Raw genomic sequence first — 26,000 nt, 5'->3', positions numbered from 1 at the left:
AAATTATTTGGTATACCATTTGCATTTTTGCCTTCATTCATCCCTTCATAAAACCAGACATTTTAGACTAGATCCTCAAAAATAATAAAGTATGCAAGCAAATTGTATGTATATGGACACAGAGAATGAGTGTCACGTAATTGACCCATGTATGACAAATGTCCTTTAGCGATAAGAGGCTTAATGTGTGCGTTTTGTAAGCAAATATATTTCTGAATGGATATACAATACATGTGCATACAACTGCCAGTTTGTATATTTAGCAGCTTATAGTAATAGAGTTAACTGCATGCGCCTACAGTATGTGAGCATGTCCTCACAGATTCTGTACCCAATTACGTTGAAGCTGCAATCCGTAAGTTTCTTGTTCTATCCTGGGATTCAAACCCTCTCAAGTCGTACTATAGTGACGAGGTGTGACAACGGGAAACGCTGTTCTCACTCCCAACTCGTAATAGGTTGACAAGTCTGTTAAAAACAAACAAGGCAGGCACGCCATCAGAAGTGGACTTGACCCCTGTGAGGCACCCCTGCTGTTAGATGAGCGAGTGGCCGCTCCGAGCGGTGCGAAGTCCACTTCTCTGACCCCACGCAGTTCGAGTTGCATACCAATCATTGTGTCCTCGTCAACATGCGCCGCAACAGAGAGCATCCCGACGCGTCAAACGTCTGACACAGGGTCAAATCTGTTCCAACTTGTCACCCGCTTGATGTAATGGGTTTCAGAACAAACCAGGGTCTACATTTCTCCATGGAATAGTAGAGAGACCAGAGCAGATGTACTAGTTATATTGTATTAACGTTGGTTAAAACAGCGTTCTATTCATTAAAATAAGTTCCGGATTGCAGCTTTAGACTTGATAGACAGCTTGTCTACCGACTGAACACATCAACTCAAGAACACACTCAAGAAAAAGTCAGGAGCCAGCCGTGTCACGAGAATAAAAAATATCAGTTTTTACTAGAGAAGGATACAAAAATCATCACTATATAGGAGTCATAGAACTATTTTGCCAACTTAAAAAATTAAACAATGATGAAAACACCTACAGGGGGGAGGGGGGTCTACAATGCCATCAAAGCACAACGAAAGTGTTCCTGTTTAGAAAAAGAGGCAGGGGGAGGGCAGGGAGAAGGGGTGGGGAGTCGGGGGCGGGGGGGGGGGGGGGTTAAACACTGCCTACCATAGTTGTCAGTACAATTGACTACACATCACCTGAAAAAACTGCAAAAAGACAGTCATGTCTCCTTCATGCAATAACGAGGAAACGACAACAACCTGCCACGCATCGCCTTAAAAGTTTAATTCATACGTCGTGGAAACGACCGCCTCGCTCGGCGAGAACCTCTTGTCTTCGCGGAGCGACACGGTCGTCCCATCAAAGTACGAATTAGCCCTTAATAGGACACTGAATGTGTTTATTTTCACCTCTTAATAGTGATTCCCGGGCGGGCAAAGCACGTATATCGAACAAAAAAATCATTTTTTCCCCCAAGAATACACAGCTGCACACGTGGACGATACTGACATGCTCATCTCATGAGAGTTTAAAAACGTCCCTCCACGGTTGTTTTTCAGAGGGGTTAAACTAACCAACGATGACTGATATAGATTATAGTTTTTGAATATTAAATGATATCTGATTATAAAATCAACGTATGAAAATTCCTGACTTGTTTTTTATTTATATTAGTGTAAACATCCAAAACAGTCTCTGTGGCTCATGTGATAGGCATAAAAACAAAAAAACTGAAAAAATGTGACATCATCAACATTGGAGTCACTCATTTGGCTGGCCGTCGTAAAAGAAGCACAAACAATTTTCCATAAAAGTTATTTCTTACAGAATCACAAGAGGAAAAAAATACCCAGCTGCCTAAAACCAATATGTTTAAAAATCTATTTCCTTCACATTTTAAAATGTATACATCACAAGCACCTCAAATGTATCATGTCATATCTTATCATATCAGGACTGCACTGTAATCCCTCTCACAACATATCGTTTAAGATGTTACATTACAAGTATATCAAATGCGCAACTAGTGGTTGAATGCTAAACACATATCCCAAATGGTACATTTACATATCTGTGGAGAATAATAAAGAGCTTTTCCCCATGTGGAGAGGTGTTCGAGATCCTCATAGATCTGGTTCAGATATTTACAAGTGACCCCCATATACAAAAAGGGTGTGGCTGTATAAAGTGATAGAATGAGTTATCGGGTCCGTTTTATTCCACAAAATGATTGATCAAGCACTGTTGATGGTGCGGTTAGGCTTGGCCGCATATCGCAATATTTGCTACCATATGCAATATTTTTCACAGTATCGCAGACACCTACCCAAAGATATGATCATAATATCGCGATACTTTGGTAAAATCTGGGGTGTCGCCCAAGTCCAAACTCCAAAGCGAGCCACAGACAGAGTTTGTATTAAGACAGTGACTGTGAGGTTTAGCCCTTTAGTGGCACAGATCTCATCTTCCCCAGGCTGCCTAAACAGTGAATAAATGGGTTCATTAACAGACTGGAATACCTTGAGAAGGTCAGGTCTGTGTCACAAGGAGTTAATAAGTCACCTTTTCAGTTCCTGTGTAAATGCGGCTTCTGGGTACGGTCACACATGCACAAATGCAGTGGAGTGCCCAACGCTTGCCGAGGCGAAATTCTCGTCAAAGTTCAACAAAGTTAAATTTGACGCGATGCAAGTGATGTGAACTTGTTTTTCTAACAGGAAGCTCCATCCCTTTGCTCGCACAGAATGGAAATGAACTGGACGTGAATATTAAATTCACGCATGTGTGACTGTACCCTTAAGGTCTAACGATTCAGTTTTAAGCCTGTGATGAGTGACACTCACTTAACGGACCAAAGAAAATCGATCTGTGATCCTGAGCAGGTGTTCACGGAGCTGGTGGAGAGGTTTGGAAAAACACAACTCTCTGTGATCAAATGCGACTGTTTACGTATTAGTTGAATTCAGATTTGGAAATACGGATTAAGCACTGTGTGATCCTCTCCAAGTTGGCACTCAACTGGAGTTCCTGTCTTTAGTTACTTGTATGAGAGGGGGTGGGGTCCTTGAGTGCTTTGTAACGGATGAGGGCCTTTTTTCCCACAGAACTTCCTTTTTTTGTAAATAGTGCAACAACATATCAAGCATCACCAATAAAAAAGTACCAGTCAAAGAATATGAAGAGAAAAAGTTCTAGGAAAAAGTATGAAGGGAATAGAAAGAAAACCAGAAAAGATCATCATAATAATAGTTACCTGGCATACTTTTGAAAGTGTATTAACAAAACAAAAAAACTTTCATACACATTCGCACAATATATTCATATTCATATATATACGTATATAAAACACCAAACAAAAGCAGAGGAAGTTAGTTGCTGCCTGGCTTCATTGTGTGGAAAGGTTGAGGTGGGGTTGAAGCAGGCAGTGACCGAGTGGTTTCTAGGCTGTTTAGGAGATTGTGTTGTGAACGGCTGCGCTGGCTCTGGACGGCCATCACAGCCAGGGTCACGTTCACTAGCTGCGGCCCAAAAAAGCTAGTTGAGGAGACGCAATCTACTCACCGGTCAGAACCCGAGCTCGACCCGACGACAGGGAACTCTGACGCTTCTGAAGCGTCTTTGCAACCAATGTTTGGGCCTGCTGAGGCATCCCCGATCCCCCCCCCCCCCCACACACACACACCCCGCCTGGAACCCTCAAACCGGATCCACTGTTTTCTTTTTTTTTTTGCGATTTTACCCACCAATATTGAATAGATATAACCCTCTCAACAATGGCTGTGTGTTGAGTAGATGAACATAACCAGCCACAGACTGAACTCATCAGCATTTATGCAGTGGTCACTGTCCTGCCCACAATGTTTAATGGACCACTAATCAACCCACAGTGAAGAACGGGGGACAGAGAATCGGGTTGCGTGACTATCAAACATGACCGAGTTGGTTTGTTTAATTCAGAGGGGGGGGGGGGGGGGGTGGGAGAAGCGGAGAGGTGGTAGGTATCAGGAAGGAGGCGAGCGAGAAATGGAGAGGGAGAGGGGTGTGGAGAGGAGATGGCCGGGGAATGGGGTTGTGGAGATGGGAGGGGTCAGCGACAGAACCGCCTGTCCTTATGAGTAAGAGGAGGAGTTCTGGCCGTCCTTGGAACGAGCCTCTGCCTCCAGGTCCTGGTCGTCCTTGGTCTTGATGTCTTGGTACTCGTGTGTGCCGACGGCGCTCTTCAGGTAGCCCCAGTTGGCCCCCAGGATCATCAGGTAGTGAATCTGCAGAGGACAGAAAGGGAGCAAGAGGTGGACGAGGACAGGACAGACAGAGAACACAGAGTCAGTGAAGTCACTGTACATTTGAGTTACACTAGGCCTGTCACAATTATTACATAATCGTTTAATCACAATTATTTGAGATAATCTCAATAATTTTTTGCATAATTGTCATAATCGTTGCTATGTTGAAAAATGTTCACACATGTTCAAATATATTTAAAAAAAGGCAGAAATAGCTGATCTACAAGCTTACAACGCGTCACTTTGTGACGCGTTGTAATCTTGCTATTTCTGCTTTTTTTACATGCATAAAATTAATTAATTAATAAAATGTCTTTGTATATTTCAGTTATTTGTTATATCTGCCCCGTGCAATTTTTGATTACGAAGCCTAAAAGGGTTCATAATGTTCCAAATGCCAAATGCAATCGTTAATCACAATTATTTGAGTGACAATTAATCGTCAACTCATTTGTAATTAGTTGACGATTAATTAATTTGTAATCGTGACAGCCCTAAATGACACATATCCTTTTGGCCTTGCCCCTTGGTGGCATTGCGGAGCGAGATGTATCCGGTGTCAGCCTAGGGGTACGGTATAGATAATCCCAAAGTATCTCATAAAATTAAGAAACTTTTAATCGGGTAATGAATAAAGGTACATACACTGTTAAGTGTTAATTTAACCCCTTATGGGTTAATCCTCAAACTCTCAGAGTTGAATTAACACTCAGGATTTTGCAATGTTCTGTAGGTACTGTAGGCATAGTGATAAATGACCACTAGCATGCTACCACAGTCCCACACTAAGTCTAAGGTCAATCCCATCTAATCAACTAATTAAATACAATGTCTCATCCACTAAGCCCTATGATTAGATTGAGGAATCAGTAATGACCTCTTCATGATATCTGGTAGAGCTGGCTGCCTTTTTCACGTCTTTGTTCCCTAAACAAAAACAACACTATGTCTACCCCCCAGTGTGTTCTTCACGACTTGTCACACCGTGTCCTATTAAAAAGCATGAGTACAAAAAATGTTGACACGGTGCTAAGTGCCATCATGATGTGCGTCAGCCTGTATCCGTGTGTGTGTGTGTGTGTGTGTGTGTGTGTGTGTGTGTGTGTGTGTGTGTGTGTGTGTGTGTGTGTGTGTGTGTGTATACACTGCAGGCTATATAGGGCAAATTTGTATCCCTCTGGGTGGGAGAGATGCACACAAAACTGTGAGAGGCGGCAGCATTGCTATGGCAACCGATAAGCGTGCCATGGCAACGTGCATATTTGGGAACGCATTATGGGAACTGTCATGAGGAAGCTTACCAATGCAATGACGGTGGCTCCAGCTCCAGCAAACGCAACGATGTACAGGTGATAGGACAAGTAGAACTGCAAAGGATCATGGGAGACTTTCAGTTAGTCAGCTCTGATGTCGTGTTCTAAAAACAACATACATTTGACTGATGTTTGTATTTGGAGGAGAGGAGAGGAGAGGAGAGGAGAGGAGAGGAGAGGAGAGGAGAGGAGAGGAGAGGAGAGGAGAGGAGAGGAGAGGAGAGGAGAGGAGAGGAGAAAAGACAACAGAGTACATAAAAAGACAGCTGAAAAGAAGAAAAGGAGCAGATAGAACAGGGAGATAACAGAGATGAATAGATGATTATCAGTGTCTCACCTCACTGGTATTACAGATGTCTGTCAGTGTGTTACCACAGGCTATTCCTGGTGAGGCGTTCCATGGAATCACACCTGAAGGATAAAAGAGGCAATATACAGTATGAAGTTTACCTCTAAAAGAATGTCTGAAAAATCAATGGAAGCTCAACCAAAGATCAGGTATTTACAGTGGCTTGGGAGCAGTTTCAATGCGATCATTAAATGGGGTTAATGATTTATGCAGTATGGTGTAGTATGACTGCCAATACAACATATGCAATGTGCATTCTATGGACAGGCCAGCTGTCCTCTGAATGTGGGTCATGCACAGTAGTAGGTCACTGTACAGATCTGCAGATATGCAATCACAGGAGAGCTACTGTACAAGAACTGCAAACGAGATAAAGGATTGACATCCCACCGTAGCATCCAATCAAGTTATTATAAATAATATAAAAGTAGACCAAATATAGGTCAGGTGGTGCTGGGATCATTGAAAAAAAATATTTAGCAACCGTTTAGCAAATGTTTTCCCCTATTCTAGGAAAATAAGCGCAACGTGTATGAAGCTACTTTCAGTAGTATTAGCCACATAGCATTCTTTGTATTATATTGTCGACTACTATATACATATCCATACCAAAAAAAGCAAGCGTTTCAGCATGTTTTCTAGTTTGTTGCATTTTACTTTGACTAGCCCTTTGGGCGCAAGCTCTCGAGACAAACACATCGTGAAGTGTTACATCGTTAGATTTCACCCACTCCTTTACACCTGTAAACTTGTGATGTGACAATAACATTGAAGTTGAAGTTGGTATAGGAACAGACCCAATGGTTTAAATCAAGTTCTAAAGTCTCCATTGTGTGTGTAAGCAAGAAAACTACACTGTAAAATCCTGAGTTTTATATGTTATATATATTTAAAGCTGCGATACAGTACTTACTTTAATGAATAAAACCCTATTTTAACTCATCTGTATGGTAGAGTATGTTAATACAATAGAACTAGTACATCTTCAGTGGTTGGAGGTGGTCTCCTTAGTCTTCTATTGAGAATTGCAGACCCTGGTGTCGGGTAGGACACCTACCGGTTGACAAGTAGTACTGCCATAAGCTCATAAGCCCAATATATGATCTAGCCGAGGGTGGATTTCCTGAGGGTTTGAGGGGTATATGTTTGGTTCCCCACGCGGTTCAAATCCCTGGTGTTATAGTAACAGACAATCATACAGATCGTAGCAGTGACGCACGTCATTCACATACAAAGCTCCAGCTGACTGGAATAAATGACCTCTTTCTCTGAGATCCATCACTTCTTTCCACTGCTTCAGGACTTTCTCATCTTAAAACCTATTCTTGCTTTGAAAATGTTTGCACTGTCATGAACTTGGCACAAACCTCATGACAAAAGTGGGAGACAACACAACATTTTGAGTAATCAGTGGAATCAGTAATGTAATGCATGTATGCGCAAAAAGGAACTCAAAACAACCAAAAACATATATTTTTTCCTGAGAGTGGGATATTAGCCTTGGCCAGCCTGCTTAAATACTCCAGGGGACGATTGGAGTCAGGTGTGCCTCGTCCCCTAGGCACACCCCTGGCAGGCTGGCCCCCTCCTCCTACACAGGAACAGAAAACAACACTACTCACAAGCCTAAGGGGATCACAGCACCTACAAGACAAACGCTGACGCAAATGATCTATTATCTTCATCTATTATCCAGGCCATTGTATTGCCTCCCATTTTTCGTTTGTATAACAGTTGAGGGCTGGGGGTGTGGGTGGGAGAGGGTGAGCAAGCCATCTATATTTGTGTATTTGTAGTGAAAGTATTTATGTTTTGTTCTACTGTATTCGTGTCGAAAATGAGATGCAACATCTCAAGGGGCTATCCTTTCAATCAATTCTGAAATGAACACTCAGGATTTTACAGTTGGATAAATGGAAATGGCACATTTTCTTTGAGTTTACGGGGATGGTTGATAAAGCATACTGACCGTACTGCCTGACGTCCACACAGATCGAGTCAGTGGTGGTGAGGTTGGACGTGGGCGACTTCATGGCGGCGCAGGTGGTCCACATGTTGAAGAACAGGAAGACGGGGATCGCTGTGAAGCCGAAGATAGCCAGGAACGCCAGGGCCAGGATGTAAGTCAGACCCATGAACTGCAGGACAGAACAGGAAGAGAAAGAGAGAGAGAGACAGAGAGAGAGAGAGAGAGAGAGAGAGAGAGACAGAGAGATGAAGGGATTGAGGAAAGAAAGCAGTCCAGAGAAAGAATGTGAGTAAAGGAGAGGGTTCATTTTACCACGAATGAGACATTCAGCAACAGCGGTGATTAATTATTCTTCGTCATCTGTATTTTTCATGGTAAAATTTTACACTGTCAAATATGTCAAATATGATTTCAATCAACACCCATGAGAATTCTCCAATGACACTCACGCATGTACGCACCCACGCACGTACGCACACACAGTCCATGTGTAAGCTAATGTTATTGGACATCTGTAGCAATTAGAGTAATCAGGCTAGAAAGGACAAACTGTGCCGCAGTTCCCCTCAAGGATTCTGCTGTGCATTGTGTAAGTGTGTGTGTGTGTGTGTGTGTGTGTGTGCGGAAGGATGTACGTACGTACGTGTGTGTCTGTATGTGTGCATTTTTGCAGTCTTATTGGTATATGTGTATAGATTTGTTATACTGTATATGGCAACATATGTTAATGTAGTCTAGCGTAATGCATGCATGCACATGTGTGTGTGTGTGTGTTTGTGAGCAAGAGTTGTTGTGCTCATTACCACCCAATGTTGAACCATGACCCTTCAAATTGATTTTATATGACAGACGCTCGACAAAGCTGGATGCACCGTGGTGGTTTTGAACCCCTAGACTCCGCAGTGGTGGGCAGGTACTTTACTACTGCACCACCTGAGCGCCCTATCATTTGTCCTTAGTGAACTCTATTTGTCATCTTGATGTTTGTACCATAAAGCCCTCGTCTGGACACGGTTTCAAATGGCGTGTTAACGTACAAAGGCAGTGATGCAGCGTCCGCAGGCCGTGGTCTTGAAGTCGCTCTGCAGTTCCTTCTTGATGGCACTGGTGGTATAGAAGCCCTCAGCCAGCAGGATGATGGCATACACGAAAAAGAAGGATGCAATGCCGTAGATGATGTACTGAAAGATCTGAATCCTGAACACACACACACACACACACACACACACACACACACACACACACACACACAAAACCAAGGCATGCTATTTTATTTACAGTTTTACACTATATTATATACGTTGTTTATTACCATAAGCAATCTTGTTAGTGTCATTGAGTAACTTTTTAATGTAACTTTTACTCAAAGTAGTCCTCAAAACTGCGATCTTATTTGTAGGCCTACTTGATTAACATTTAAGTCAATTAAGTCCGGTAGAATTCAAGTACTCTTTCCACCCCTGGCAGTATGTCAACGTGCACGCATACACACACACGCACGCACACACACACACACACACACACACACACACACACACACACACACACACACACACACACACACACACACACACACACACACACACACACACACACACACACACACACACACACACACACACACACACACTTACACGGTGGCGAGTGTTGTGTTGTCACTGGGCTCCCTGGAGAAGTGGTTCTCCAGCATGGTGAACGTGCCGGTCAGCGCCACATGACCGCAGCCGCAGAACAGAGCCACACCTATGAAGCACAGGATGGTGGCCACTAGCGAGGCGTAGGGCACCCCGCCCAGACACTTGATGCAGCACTCAAAGCATCCTGCAGGGGGCAGAGGAGAGACTGTGTTACTCCCACATTTGTAACCCAAGGCATTGTATCCCAACATTGTAAAACGGACCCGAGTTGGCACTGTACTTTTGTTGCGCTCATTTTCCCCCTCTACACCAAATCTCTTCTCCTAAAATAGACGATCTACAAGCTCACAGCGGGTCGCAACGCTCCGTGTTGTGAGCTTGTAGATCGGCTATTTGGGGCGAATGTTCCTCCTCCCAGGATAGGGACGCTAGGGCTCGAGTGGTTAAAACTAAAATGTTGCGACTTCTCCTGTTTTGTGAAAATGTCTACTTTCTTCCTCATTTTATTTTGTGCTCAACTTATGTTAATACAAATCTGCAGCGAATGTAACTTTGGCAGCCCTGCGTCTGGCCCAGTGCCGATGAAAAGCATATCACTGGTGTAAGTTACATAACACACACTGATCTTGTGGGGTGGTCTTTTGTGTTTTGTGCCGTGGGATGGTAGATAGAACAGAGATATAGCGGGAGAGTCTTGTCATGATAAAAGCACGGGGGCTCAACGCTGCTGCTGATGACACCGATTGCAATTCTTGTTCCAAACTCTGTGTGTTTGTGTGTAGTGCACCAGCCCTCAAGTGATATTAATGGTATAATAATTAGACCAATTTCACCCCGGGGGGGAAATTCTGTTTTTTCAGCTGCACCCAGCTGAGTGCTGCCCACAGAGGAGTGTGGGGGAGGGGGGGAGCAGTTAGGGGTTAAGTGCCTTGCTTAGGGACACCTCAACACATTGCCAGGGACGGGAATCGAGCGTGGGACCTCCTGCTTCCCAGGAAGGCTCTCTACCCATTCAGCTATGGCCGCCCCAATGGTACATAACATTTGTCAGCCAGGCTTGCCCTCATAGTACTGTATATACTGTACTGTATGTAGAGACATTGCTCACAATGTGAAGTCACGTTGTCTCCGTCCTGTGTGAGCAGTATGCACCTGCATCCCAACCTTAGTGTCGCTGAAATGTCCCTGCAAGAATGTCACAGATTCCTGTATGTACTTATCCTTTACAGCCGTTAGATCTAGGCTCAATATCTCAGAGACCACAATTAAAACAAGCGATCATTTCATTTATCTTTAACATGCTTTAAACACTTGAACCCTAGCATCCCCATTCTGGGGGGAAACATTCGCCAAAAATAGCAGATCTACAAGTTCGTCTATTTTCGGCGAAGAGATTTGGTGAAGAGCGGAACAAGTACAGAGCCATCCCCGGTCAAATAAATAGGCCTATTAGTTTACTAAGTAGAGCAATTGTTCTCAAACGTTTTCATGTCAAGGACTCCCAAAATCATATGTATTTGGACGCGGACCCCCATCTGAAAATATTTTGTGCCAGGGACCCCCAGACGACATTTGAGATTTTTCAAAAAAAGAAAAAGAAATGTGTAGATCTGCTATTAGCCAACTCATAAATGGATAGTGTTTAAAATGATTGCTGTAATAACACATTTTGCTGAGGACCCCCTGGAACCCCCCAAAGGACCCCTGGTGGTCCCCGGATCCCACTTTGAGAACCACTGGTATAGAGGTTGACAGTGGTCACAATTCTTTTAATCAAATAAAATGGTGTGAATACACATACTAGTGGACATGGGGTGATCGAATCATGCCGTTGTATTTGCACTTTCAGGCTACAAGCCAGGTGCACACATCTCCCTGCCAGCTGTGTTGTTAGTGGTTAGTTAGCATGCATCAGTGCAGAGCCAGAGCCATGCAGAACGCTGACTATCACATGTAAAACTTCCCTATGTGCTCGCAACCCCTCCCCACCATCTATCCACTTTTGTCTTTAAAGAAACATTCCTCAAAAAAAAAAAAAATCTCCACACACCAGATAGCATGAATAAGTCATGATCTTATTCTAAATAAATGATCTGTTAGTGGTTTTCTAGGGCACCAGGGGAGCGAGGGACCCACTGCTTGCCAATGTCACATCCTCTAGCAGGCAGATACTGAAGGTTTCCTCGCAATTACGTGAGATCGCTAATGCCTCATTTATACTTCCTTCCAAAAATAGCAGTTCTACAAGCTCACGTGTTATGAGCATGTAGATCAGCTATTTTCGGTGGGCATCACTAGCCAAATCACGTTGTTTATGCTGACCTGTCTTTGGTCTCAGTACAGAACCATCAGTACAAAATGACATGACAATGCAATTGATCACATATCTCTTAATTTCTGATGATGAGGATGATGACCGATCAAATTTGCCCATCAATGTGGCCATTGAATGTAAAATCACACGGATAGTCCCAAAGAGCATTGTGGTAGCTTATAGGCAGATAGTATCAGTTAACACCAATAGATTGCGATAGATTCCAGTCCCTCAAAAGCAATATATACCATCACTTGTCAAGCGAATAAAAGGGCACACAAAGGCGCAAAATAAAAAGGCTCAAATCGTCCGAGTTGCTCCAGTGCCTTCTTTATTCCAACACAAAGGCGCATTACGTTGAGCGCAGGAGTCATATCTTATATAACAGTGCATTAAAAATAGGTCTTCAGGAAGTAAGACCAGAAAAAAAAGCAACCATCTTGCATGTGCCACTTTGCTGTTTCCATGACAACCTGCTCCAATTGGCACCTATCTGAAGCTTCATAATTTCACATTGAGAATTTGATTTGTTTTTAGCCTTGTATACCCTCTGTCTGTGACATTTCTCCTTGTGTGAAAAACCTGAATTCAGGCATCAGGTCTGAAACTGAACTCGCTTGGCTTAAGAGGAGAAGCAAATCCATTAGGGCAGGGGGTCCCAAACTTCTCCATGCAAAAGACCCCCAAATAACCATATAGCCTCTGTCTGCAGCCATGGATCTGTGATTTTTGCAATTTTCGAAATGTTTTGAAAATCTTTGACATTAAAAACAAATAAATCCAATAATGACATGACCCAAAAAAGGAAAGTGGTTAAACTGGCCCAATAATCTTAATGAATTGAATTTGAATTGAAATTTAGGGTGCCTATGCCTCTACACAGGCCCTTCTGAACAAGGTCAGTAGTGGCACTCATTTTGCTCTGCGATACAGATGTGCAGTTGTAAAGGATCTCGTGAGTTAAGTGCGTTCCATCCAGCCTCATGAGAATCCATGCAGGCAGGCGCTGAGACCTCGTGACTGCACACGTCAAGCTCAAAACTTAATCAATTGATTCTGACAGGCGATGGAAGTTAACCGATTTCCCTCCAGTTAAGTTAAGTCGTGTGCCTGAGGGCCTATGTCGGCCCAACTACATGCACACACGCGCACACATGTATACACACACACACACACACACACACACACACACACACACACACGTACAGTACGTACACACAAACACTGGGCTGTTTCGGGTGCTGAACTCCCACATGAGCTCCCCTGATATGAAGCTGATATTACATCACTAGAAATAATCATTAATGGGGTCGGGGCACCCCATTAATTGTGGAACACACAGAGTAGGAGAGCGTAACAAAAGGCTTGTCCTTGAATCTGAGTTACTTTACTGCATGCCATCCCCCCTTTCTCTGCCGCCCTTCATGTCTCATTGTATTAAAAAAAAAAAAAATCCAAAAATAAACACTGTGCTGTGTGTGTGGCAGGGGTGGGGGTGGGGTTAATTTTCAATACAGAATCACCTATTTTACCCAAATGTGTTGAGGACGCCACATTGGGAGCTGAACGCCAGCACCGTTGTATTAACGGATCCAAATTTGCAGGGAAAGCGTGGTTGGTTGATAAGGCATTGGGGAGTTGAGCTCAATTGCTTGTTCCTTGGCCCAAAAACAGGCCAATGTGCTATAGTAGTGAAATTGGCTACCGGTCGATAGTTATCGATCAGGAAGGTTGCACAGGGTCCCCCCGTCACCACTTGCACCAGTCCTGCTACTTCATAAAAGTGCTGCCAGTGGTGCACTGCCAAATGCTGCAGAGCAGTGTTTCTCAGCCAATGGGGGTGTGACCCAAAAGTGGGCCGCATGCATGATGTCCTGATGTCACATGCAAAGGACAACCTTAACTCTGTTCTTTTGCATCCTGAATTCATGGTTGATGCAAAACGTGTCCCAATGCAAAACCAGTTGATGGTATAATATTGTCGCTGTTGGGCAGAAAGGTTGTGCATATTTCAACTTTTTTTTTTCATTGATCATTACCCTATTTTACACTTTGTCGTATGACAGTGATTGCAAAAGTAGCAAAAATTGCCAATATACAAGCTTGGCGAGCTTGTACAGTAGATCAACTTCAAACTTGGCATGTGTATCACAGAGAGATTATGCTGATTAAGAATCAGATCAGCGGTTGTCCAGACCCGAAAAACCACAGATCTCATATCGGTCTGTCTGTGTGTGTGTTCCTTTTAAGCCCATATATGGAGATCCCTGATGTCGTCAATATGATGTAATAGTACTGACATCATAGACTGGCCTTCATAGTACTATGATAATGCCTTTTATGACCATACAGTATATGGAGAACCTATGTCATTAATATGATGCCATAGTACTGACATCATAGACTTCAAGTACTATAATAATGAGTACACAACTGTGTACAGTAGCTTTACCGTCTGTCATTTGTCGTAAACGAGTCTGTAGGTGATTAACGGCCACATCTCTAAACATGCAGAACGACACTGGTGAATGTGTGGACCTGTACTTCCCACGTAAATGCTCTGCTAGCAACAAAGTCCTTGGAGCCAAGGACCATGCCTCTGTCCAGCTCAACATTGCCGAGGTTGACAAGGTGACCGGTCGCTTCAACAACCAGTTCAAGACCTACGCCATCTGTGGTGCCATCCGTAGAATGGGTGAGTCTGACGACTCCCTCCTCAGACTGGCCAAGGATGACAACATTGTTTCAAAGAACGTCTAAAATGTGTGGTTGCAGCTACAGAATGTTTGTAAAAAAACAAACAATGAAGACCTGAGGCCGTTTCTACAAATGCCATCTAAATCAGTAGTTATTTTTCTACTAAGGTAGATATGTATTTGGCTGCGGACCCCCATCTGAAAATGTTTTGTGCCAGGGACCCCCAGAAGAGAAGATTTGTGTTAAAAAAAAATCCAAATTATTCAAGATTTTTCTAACACTTTCAAGACACAAGATGCTTTCCCGGATTTGATGGGTTAAAGAACATGGAACAAAGGGTAAAACAAGGGAACCAGGAGACCTGGTACTGCCAGACCCCTAGTGGTTGAAATCTGAATGGCCGGGCTTCGCATGACGTGTGTCCCTTCTATGCCCATGTATGGACAGACTTTTTTGGGGGACAGACTTTTTTTTGGCTGGGGCCGGAGGACAAAGTGACCATGCCCATGTATGGACGAAACAGGTACAAAGCCTCATGTAAGCCCGACCGACCCCTTGGGTCTGGCAAAAATATATCTAATGGGTACAACGGGCATCGTCCCCCAACGGACATAGTTCCCAATGGGCATCGGCCTAGTCACTGAAACAAGTACAACTGCATTGAGAACAAGTGGTTATTCCACTGTATATTGCACTTACACAACAACATGATTTCAAGACTGAATACCAAATGTACTTGGTATAAGATTAAGAATATTTTGTCCTGAATAGCTGAATGAGTATACTATGTCATGAACTTTACGTAAGTTCATGTTTCATGCATGCACTCATGACACTGTAGGGGACCTTGGATCAAAGCATCAGTAAAATGTCAGATGTTATAACAGAGTGCACAGCCTCCCAGCGATCATCCACATTTCTCCCTTTTTTAAAAACAGAGAGGGAGATCTGTCATCCGGTGTCCCCGCGGCAACGCATGCAGACTGTTTATCAGCCACAGTTTAAAGGGAGTTAATGGAGAGCAGGCAGTTGAGAGCGGTCAGAGCGGCCAGCCGGCCCTAATGGAAATCAATGGTCTATTCATTACTGTAGGATTTAGGAGATGCAGCGAGGTCGGACCATCACTCTCACTTTGCCTCGCCCTATCTCGCTGCCTCTCCTCTCTCTTCTCTCTCTCTAACCCCCCCCCCCCCCCACACACACACACACACACACACACACACACACACACACACTCGCTCCTGTCCCTGAACCTGAGGTGAAAAATGACACCAGCTGGAGTTCATTGCTGAGACCGTGGACACTTTGTCATTCTCCTGTTATGATGTAATGTCAGAAGGCAGAGCCAAGAACAAATACCTTATGTCACTGTCCGCTGTTACCTGTTATTCTAACTGACTTATTTATTTACTCAATAATGTCACTATTGGCTGCTGGCAACGTTCATAATTTAGGAATTCAAAGTTCTATAGTACAGTAAGTTGCTGTGGCTCAGCAAAGGGATTCTGTTTTACACCATTAGTCTAGTCCAGCAGTTTATTAGTCACGTAGTAGTAGTAGTAAATTCAAAACTTACTTACTAATACGGACATTCCAAAATAAATTTCTTTGGTTCACTGAGTTGGTGTTTTCTTTTTATTTCTTATTTTTTTTTACAATCAGGGTCTGCTAGCACCTATGCTGCTTGCCTTTTTAATGGTGAGCTTAAGTGTTTTTTAAGTACTGGTTTTAACTGAAACTGCCACCGCAGGCCAGTCCCTGACAATGCAATGTTTGAGAAATGCCATCCTCCACCATCACTGGATTAATGCTTAGTGACTGCTCACTCACTCTGGCTCTGTGGCTCATGGATGTACACTATAACTGGAGGCCTGCTTAAGCCTGCTCAGACTATCTGCTGCTAGCGTTTTTATAGTGCTCACGCCATTCAATGCAGATCGACTGTACCTATTGCTGATACACATTACTGTTGAATCTGCACATTAATTCCTACTACACTATATGCACATTACTGGCGATACCGTAGATTGTACATATTGGTTGTAGACATTTCTGTTGATTCTCGGTACATAATGTGCTTTCTATATGCTCATACACTGGTGATACATTTACCTGTGCCTATAGTAATATATCTAAGCCTATATCTACATGCCTATATATTTACCTATTTATAATATATTTACTGTTGATACCTGGTACACACGTAACTACTTAGTAAACTACTTTTACTGTGATAGATCGATCGTTTGAGCGGTCGGTCTGTCTGTCTGTCCGTCAGTCTGTCCGGTTCAGCGGGGAGGGGATCTGGGGGAGATAGTGTGAACCTCCGTACGTGTAATGCGCTCCAGTGAAACTCGTCACTGTCAAGAGAAAAGACGTGGCTGCTGGAGAATTGATTGGCTGATTGATTGATTAATTGATTGAATACTTTATTAGCAGGATTGTTAACAGTACAGGTAGTACAGTCAAAGGTTATGCTAAAAGGATAACACAAAAAGCACCAGGGGGTTCGTTTCCATTGTGGTCCATTGTACTCAATTCATCAGTAATACATACAGTATACAATACATACGGGAGGCATGTGGTTGTCTTAGCCTCCCCAGAACAACAGGGAGAACACTCCCGTGATAAATGAAGATGACAATCACAGTGACAATTAATGGACGAGGGAAGCGGGGGCGAGAAACACAATAGACCTCCGTTCTTTTTTTCCTTCCATTCTCCGCTCATGGCATTTGAACAGTGAGGAGGCCCCTTTGCGAAAGACACTTTCCAAGCACAACGGTTCAGCTGTCAACGACAGCCACCCACCACTCACTGCACTCAGTGATGGCAAAGACAGACAAGAGTGGGAGAGACAGACCGTGAAGGAAGGAGTGGGAAGAGAGGAGAAGACAACACAAGAAAGAAAGGGAGAAAGACAGACGGAGGGGGAGATAGAGGGGTAGACTAGAGAGAGAGAGAGAGGGGAATAATAGATAATTCATACTTCATTGAACGGCTGTGTCAACTTGTTTGCCTGGAAATACGGGGTCTTTGTCGCATGAGAGAAAAAGAAAGGAGTAGCATGTTGAGGAGGGAGTGGCAGAAAGAAAAGAGGGAAATGAAATGGGATGAACCTCGAGGAAGCACATGGAAGGAGAGAGGAGTTGAAAATGGGGAGCTGTATGAAAGATAGGGGGGGGCATAGAAAAGGGTTGAAAAAAGGGGGTACAAGAAAGAGAGGGAGTGGATGCATGGAGTGAGAAAGTGAGAGATGGCGCAAGGGAGGGATGCAATGGCTGACAGAGGGAGAGAATGAGAAAGAGGGAGAGAATGGCGGGTGAAAGTGTGCGAGAAGAAAGAGAGAGCGACAGAAAGAAACGAAGATGGGAGGCAACGAAGGAACGAGCAGTCGCCCATGAGAATGGCAGAAAGAGTGATGAAATGAAGGAATTGAAAGAGGAGGGAAAATAAAGAAGAAGGAGACGGAGCGAAAGAGGAAGAACAGAGGAGAGTGTAAAAAGCGAAAAGCATTTCTTGGCCCCGGGGCCCGGCGAATAGCAGTTGCCATGGCAACGTGTTACCCACGACCCAGTTCAGCGGTAGAGAGTAGACCATCAGAGCCACACACACACACACACACACACACACACACACACACACACACACACACACACACACACACACACACACACACACACACACACACACACACACACACACACACACACACCTATTCTTCATCAGCACACTTGCAAACGCACATAGACATATATGCACGCACGCGCACACCCACCCACCCACACACACACACACACACACACACACACTCTCCACTCTTCACCTGCACACTTACAAATGCACACAGACACGTATGCCATGCACACTACTACTCAACTCTTAAGACACACATTCTCATGTGCACACATACATACAACAGCAGTGAACCTGCCCCACTGAACTTTGAACATATCCCACAGAATACCGAAAGAGCAAACCGTTTGTACAATAAGGAGCCATGGATGCCTCAAGTACTGAAAACACAGGGGTTGAGCTAGGTTTTAAATAACGAGTCGGACCAGCTGGCAGGGACAGCTAGCTTTCACTATTGATATTTATTTGACAAGAATTGAGTCATTGAATCAGCTGATCAATAGATCACTCATTCAAGAATGAGGTGATTTAGTTTTCTCAAAGGGAAGCTCTATCTGTCTAAAACGAGGGAGAGAGTTTTTAAAAGACCTGTTTGCTTGCTTACCGCTCAAACGTAAGCCTGACGGATACTTGGTTGCACGCCGGTGTTGCGCACTTAAAACAGCAGATCTACAAGCTCACAACGGGTCGTGCTGCGATGCGACGTCAGCGTATGGATCTGCTATCTGTGGTGCGCGGCATGATGCGCGACCAAGCATAACTCAGGCTTTACGACGAGTCACACGCTGCCAGATGATGCAACTTGATGTGTCACTTAGTGATCCGACAGCTTTATGATTTGTCATAAACTGCGCAGGCCACAATGGCACAAATAACCCGATTTTCCATGGCTGCTAGACACACAGTACATCTGGTCTCTTAACCCATTAAGACCTGAGGCGATTCTTAAAAATGTTTTCTAAATCCTAACAGTTTTTTGAAAAAAATCTGAAAAATATTTTTTCACGATTTTTCAAAAATAGCAGATCTACAAGCTCGTAGCGCGGCACTCGGTGCCGCGCTACGAGCTTGTATATCTGCTATTTTTGAATAGCCAAAGAAATCTAAAGTGACACAGATGCGTTCCAGGTATTAATGGGTTAAAAGGAGCCTTAATAAAGCTGTGTGAATATTTCAACGGCTGGCCTGGTCCCCCGCCTAGGGCCATATTCCAATTTAGATGCTCTGCATTCATTATGGGGCAATTTCCTCACAGTGCATTGTGGGTAGATTCCCAGAAGAGTTGTGGACAGAACCTAAAGAGAGAGAGAGAGAGAGAGAGAGAGAGAGAGAAAGAGAGAGAGAGAGATGGGGAGAGAGAAAGATGGAGTGCGATCGCGAGGGAAAGAGAGAGGGCGCGGTAGAGAGTGAGTGAGAGAGAGAGAAACTACGAGAGGCAGGGCAAGAGAGAAAGGGAGCATGAGAGAGATGGAGCATTAGAGAGATGGAGTACATGCTCTAAAAATGGCCGCCACCTTCCCCAGCAAAGCGCAGATGAAACAGAAACAGCTCCATCTGTTTGACAAAAGCACTCTGTGCTACATAAAGAGAGTTTCCCAAATCAAGGTGGAATCCTCGTCTTTTTTCTCTCTCTCTGTTCATTCTGCATCTGCCCGCCTGCATCTGTATACCACCACCCCTCCACCACCCATCCCATCCCAAAACAAATATTGTGTGAACCTTTTTTTTGTCTTCCATTAATCGGCTTGCTTTCGGTTTCGAAAGAAAGGTGACAATATAATATGCTATCCCGCCACAAAGGTAAGCCGATCATACCCGGTGGCCCATCCCTGATTCCAGGTCAGACACTCCCCCCCCCCCCAACCCCCACTTCTACGCTGCATTACTGACCCTAATCTTCCAGCATGTGAGAACCCATGTGCTGGAGATGCAGCGCTGTGCGGTCCACGGCTGCAAGGTCAGCAGTTGCACCAGCCCTAGTTTGAGTTTAATGAAGCGAATGGCTTTTAAATCCCTTTCACACCACTCGGAGCAGATGATCATTACCAACTGTACTATTGCGTATATTGGTCTACCCAGCTTCTAATCGTACAATACCGACATAACAGCTACATACAGAGACATTATTTCATTTATATTTAGAAATACTGAAAATAGTCGGGACATATTCAAGATGTGCATGGAATATTGTTTCCTTGTTTAATCGGGGTTAATATCCGCAATCACAATATCTAGCTAAATAATCTGGATGAAGGTTTGAGTCATAATCATGCCGCTAAGGGCATTCACGAATACCGATTTTTGGTATTCGACTTTGAATACTTAAAAGTAGTAGAATATTCGATTATTCGCAGGTGAAATATCAAACGAGCATTTATCACTAAAACGCTGTGTTGTAAGCCTTGAAAACAACCAGCGAGTAAAGGGTTAACTACTGTGGGCGGGACAAAGGCGGGGTTGGTGAAATTACATCGATTGGCTGTGAAAGGCAGCTGTGTGTTCTGATTGTACTAAACCAGAGCCTTGTATTAGAGAGTTGCGTCACCTCGGGGGCAGAAAACAACCACGTGACCGCGCCCGCGTAAACTTCCGGTTCAGGGCTTGTCACTATTCGCCAATAGAAGGCTCTGTAGAAGACTGGCCCAATGAAGTGAACGGAGGTGATGCAACTCTCCTTATATGGCTCTGGACTAAACCCACAGCAGCTGTTCCCGGGCGACCATGAATCATAGCAGACCTATAAATGCACAATGCCTCACAGATGGACGCGTTGTGAGCTTGTAGATCTGCTATTTTCGATACGCAACACCCTTCTACGACGGAGCATAGCATAACATTCTGTTGGTTGAAATCAGAGCCGTACGGCTCTGGTTGAAATGAAACATAGCGATCTCATTCATTCAGTTAATTTAACTTGGAATAACTCAGAAAATGATTGTTCAAGCCTATCCTATCTATGTTCAACAACAACCACAGTTATGTACATCCTTCGGTCGTTACAAGGCTAAGATGCGTTATGATTACATGCTGTGACAGCAGGCTATAAATACAAGATCAACTTCACTCCATCGCAACCCGTTTGTGGTGTTTATCCAACAAAGGTGCGTGCTTGCACATTTGTTGGATAAACATAAGATAAAGTTGAATTAAAAACATGACATCACGCAAGTAGTGTCCAAACTGTGGATATACTCGGCAACAGGAGTGACTGCTACTGTACCCTGGATGTCACGACAACTAACTTCATTGTTACAACTTACACTACATTAATAAACTCACCAATGGTAAGTAAAGTAAAGTATTTAAACACTGTCACCATTGAGCGTAGAGAAAAAATAAAATCTTTCTGGCATGAATGCTGCTGTTTCAGCACCCCACCTACATTGAGTGACGGCACAACGTCACGCACAGTATGACATGATATGACAACAGTCAACCATGAATGGATTAGGAAAACTACCAACACCAGAGCTCACAGTTGCAGGTCTGCTGTAGAAAACCCACTGCAAAAAAATATATAATTATAATATAAAAAATTATATCAGCGAATAATCGACTTTGATGTACAGTGTCGAATAGTGGTTTTTATAGTCGAATATTCGACTATTCTGTGAATGCCCCATCATCTAATTGATACGTTATCTCTTTGACCTGTGGGTCTCCAGGCCTGTTCCCTTCCTGGTGAGGCCTTTTGTTCACAACTTCCTCCTCATGTCCTGACCTTATCCCCCATCCCCCCCCCCCCCCTCTCTCTCTCTCCCTCTTTCTCTCTCTCCCCCTCCTCATCTCTCTGTGGTATTGGCAAATCGGGGTTAAACTCCGACAGCTGGGCAGGTTACACAAGTCCCAGGGCACACACATGGATACTCTAACACACATACATATTATACACACAGTATATCACAGTTAAAGAGTACGGACATATTATAGGGCACAAGGAAAGGAAATTGTATACACAGATTGAATGCACAACAGGCACGCACGCACACACACACACACACACACACACACACACACACACACACACACACACACACACACACACACACACACACACACACACACACACACACACACACACACGTGTACTGTATAATTAATTTGTCAACTACTGCAAAGCGTGTTTGCACATTTACATCTGAACTCCTATTCAGAAGTGTGACCACTTGAGACTCCATGCCAACAATGTAAACTGCATACAAAAGTATACAAATCGCTATAAAACACGCACATGCTCACACAAACACACAATCACTCAACGTTGCAGTCAAACATCACACACTTAAGGCATACCATAAAAGTAAACTATTATAGAATGTATCGGCTGTGTATGTGAACATTCACAAACAATTACGCCAGCACACATTCTTTAAAAGTGTTTAAACTGTGGTCAAATCTGATCTTTAGGACTGACTGTCCACACTGTTATGATTTGTGTATTCAGACGTCATCAACCTACTGTCTCTGCATTGGTTGCTGTGGTAATCCCTATGCACAGGAATGCTAGCTACGCACACCAAAGTCCTTGTAGTGATGCCGGCCCACGGCAGAAGAATCCAAATGACTAGTCTTCAAGAGACATAAAGGTGGCCGCACACAGTGGTAGCCCAATATGCCAATCTTTAATTATGGACGCAGAGAAATAGAAACCTGTGGGAATCACGTAATGACATACAGTAGGCGTGAGTAATGCTTAACTCATACTCTGTCGCTAAGCTTGTAGATATTTTTGACAAAGATATTAAATGTAGTGAAAACAGGAGGGGCCATAACATAAAGCCCTTTGGAATTTGGTTAAAGTGGTTAAACTAGTCGCTGATAACCTTTGACAAACCTGGAGACCTCAGTCAGGCTGAATCACTTGTCAGTGTATGCAAGGAGATTGTCAGCCTCGGGCAAGAAATGAATATGAGTATTTACACTTGGTTCTGTTTCACAGAGACAATAAAAAAAATGTGTGTAGAATTCCCTTGTAACATAAAACTTGTTATGCATTAGGCCATGGACCACAATTTTGGTTCTTAACTATGAATCATTTAGCTTGGGGACCCCCTGGAATCCCCTCAAGGACCTGGAACCCACGTTGAGATCCAGTGACCATGGCACGCTATAGAGCAAGCATGATGACCCCATCACCGGGAATTGTGCTCAGAAGACAGAGAACCCTGTCTGTGGCAGGAGTCAAGACATAGCCAACATAAAAGGGAAAGAGGTGACTCTGCCTGGGGGTCTCATTCTCGAAACGACCCCCAAGCACGAGCCAGGACAAAGGCAAGCCAAAGACCAAGAAAGAGTGCAAGAAGAAGGAAAAAGTCAAAAGGGTAAAGGCCAAAAAGAAAAAACAACAAAAGGGTGCGTTGTGCAGAGGAAGGCCTCCGATTCGAGCTCTGGTAATAAAGACAAAGTAAAGAGAGAAAAAGCCGGCTGCTGCAGAGAAAGTTATCATAACATGAGAAAAAGACACAATTTGTAGACAGCTCTGAGACTCAGAGCAATAACCAGCCTTATTTTCAACAAATAAGGCTTAAGTGGTTAATATAATGCAACTAATTATAGGGACAATCATTTTGATGCTCGATATTATTCCATGGAACAAGGCGAGCTTTATCCATCACAGAGAGGAACACTAGAGGAGCTCAAATATTATATAAATTTATTTGAGCTCCTCTAGTGTTCCTCTGTGAATCTAAATGGAGATGACAGCCCCGTTATTCATGGGTCTCTCCTCTCTTTCACTGTCAGATGAAGTTGAGCTTGTGGGTCTACAGATGAGAAGTGGTGATGATTACGACCACTGCTCTGTCTGGACCCCTGCATGGCTTTGGACTGAACCCGTCAAATGTCCCTACTGTCTGAATAGACAAAAATCTCATTTACAAAACCTGTCAGGTGAACCACTGCGCAAGGTCCATTTTGAAATGGTTTCGAACAACCTCACCTCCTGAAAAGAGGACTAGAGGACTTTTCACGCGGCACACCAGTCAGGTGACCGTATAGTGCGTGGATGACATCTTTGCAATGTTCCTGGTTCAATTCTGGCTTGAGAACCGTGTTACATGTCTTTCCCTTCCTGACTGCAGATTCCTGTCTCTCTACGCCGTCTACAACAAAGCAAAGAACTGCCTGAGAAATAATCTGTAAAAAAGGAAAATTCTCCTCTCTCCAACATGTCCTTATTCAAAGGCACCATCATCTCAGTGATCACCTGTAATGTGATGCGATTGGTCGGTTCAGCTGAGTCTAACAATCGGCTATTAGTGGATTAGTCCCTGTTCCACCAAAAATGTAAAATGGCCCCTCTGGCCAGGACCACTGTGGCAATCGCTCCGCGGTTATGTAACTGACTGGGATGATGTCACTTTCTCTGAGATGTCAAAGAAGTCAGTGGCCCTTGCGTGGCCCTTCATCCGCTCACTGATGATACGATTACAGAGGGTCCCATTTACAGTATAATGGCCTCAGGGGCCGCACAAGGAATGAGAGTTTGCGGTGTGTCGGCGTGTGTGTTAAATAGGGAGCAGAATAGAGCAGAACCAGTTCTCTGGCGTGCGTGCATGCGTGCGTGTGTGAACGACATAGGCTGACTCTAAAGTGCCAAGTACTCATGTTAAAAATGACATCATTCTTTCATTAAATAATGTTATGTGACATAACATTACTTAATGAAAGAATGTCTTTCATTGCCATCTGTATGAAATAATTTCAACCGCGCAGAAATAAGATTTATCCCAAAGTAATGTATCGAAGTCCAAGTTGTAACAAACCAAAAATGATTACGATGTCAAAATCTGCACGGGTGTCAATCAAGGCTACGATGACAAGTGCTAAGCGCCGTCGGGCCCTTTTATGGGCTGTGGAAGAGGAGCAGATTGGCCAACAGTGGGCGATGGAGGAAGGCCAGGCGAGGCTGGCAGCGTGCAGGAACAAGGCACGCTGCGCCAACCTGCCACTCGCTGCTATTCATATATCCGCCGTAGACTAATTTGCACCGCACAGTGTGAACCCACAAGCCCTCCCGCACATGCATGCCCACGCACAAAACATGACGAGGAGCGCCCAGAGATGTTCAATTCTATCCTATACATTTTAATTGGAAATAATTTCTAGCAATCATATCCAAATTGGAATCGCATGCCATGTTGAGGGACCTCTATAGAGAGCAACAAAAATGCTTTCACTTCTGCCCATAGTGACGCCACGAACAGCTGCACTGTTCTGACTGTCATACCAACTCTATTTTCCCCACAAGTGCCCTCCAAGGAGTGCACTTTTCTAGTTTCAAGTGCTGCCAAAGCTATCAAGAGAGAGTTACAAGTTACAACACTCCCATAGATTTGCGTTGTAAAGAATATAAAAGTTTTTTTTAAATATTCAATCATTTATTGCCAAACCCAACAGTAGTTGTTGCAATTGCTTAGGTGTGCTCAGGGGTAACAACAAGAACAAGTAGAATGTGGAAGTAACGCTTGCCATCGGGTCACTGACCAATAGTTTACAACATTACTGTGTAGTAGAGCCCTACATTGGGATTGCAAACGTTTTTCAATTGCTGCGGGCGGGACTGGGCGGTCAAAAAAAACCTGTGGGTCCCGCACAGTCCCATAATAAACTGGATGTAGCCCACCTGAAGCATGCACAGTTGCAGCATGGAGGGGCACAGCATGAAGTCAACAAAACAAGTTGTAAAGAAGATCAAAGCTGGCGATTACAAAGCAAAAGCAAAGCAAGGAGGCAGGTCTGACATTGCGTTTCTCATGTTTGTTGTTTTGTTACTGTTTT

General features: G+C 43.9%; 2 protein-coding genes across 2 annotated transcripts in view; one reads left to right on the top strand and one right to left on the bottom strand.

Moving 5' to 3' along the window:
* Positions 1-939: 939 nt before the first annotated feature.
* Positions 940-26,000, bottom strand: part of LOC308080884 (neuronal membrane glycoprotein M6-b-like) — a 37,061-nt gene continuing 12,000 nt past the window's right edge. The window contains exons 2-7 of the mRNA XM_080422944.1: positions 9,572-9,758; positions 8,975-9,134; positions 7,938-8,106; positions 5,957-6,030; positions 5,608-5,673; positions 940-4,285 (exon numbers count right to left, since the gene is read on the bottom strand). Coding sequence (XP_080279070.1) covers positions 4,133-4,285; positions 5,608-5,673; positions 5,957-6,030; positions 7,938-8,106; positions 8,975-9,134; positions 9,572-9,758 — 809 coding nt within the window. The 3' untranslated portion in view covers positions 940-4,132. The remainder of the gene's footprint in view (positions 4,286-5,607; positions 5,674-5,956; positions 6,031-7,937; positions 8,107-8,974; positions 9,135-9,571; positions 9,759-26,000) is intronic.
* LOC308080757 (small ribosomal subunit protein eS21-like) lies at positions 14,392-14,696 on the top strand. Its single transcript, XM_080422724.1, has one exon. The coding sequence runs from the start codon at positions 14,397-14,399 to the stop codon at positions 14,646-14,648; it is 252 nt and encodes an 83-aa protein (XP_080278850.1). The 5' UTR covers positions 14,392-14,396; the 3' UTR covers positions 14,649-14,696.

This window comes from Gymnoscopelus braueri (assembly GCF_963280865.1).
Source record: "Gymnoscopelus braueri genome assembly, chromosome: 24".
Classification (NCBI taxonomy): Eukaryota; Metazoa; Chordata; class Actinopteri; order Myctophiformes; family Myctophidae; genus Gymnoscopelus; species Gymnoscopelus braueri.
Note: the sequence above shows the minus strand (reverse complement) of the source record. Positions and strands in the feature narration are given on the sequence as shown.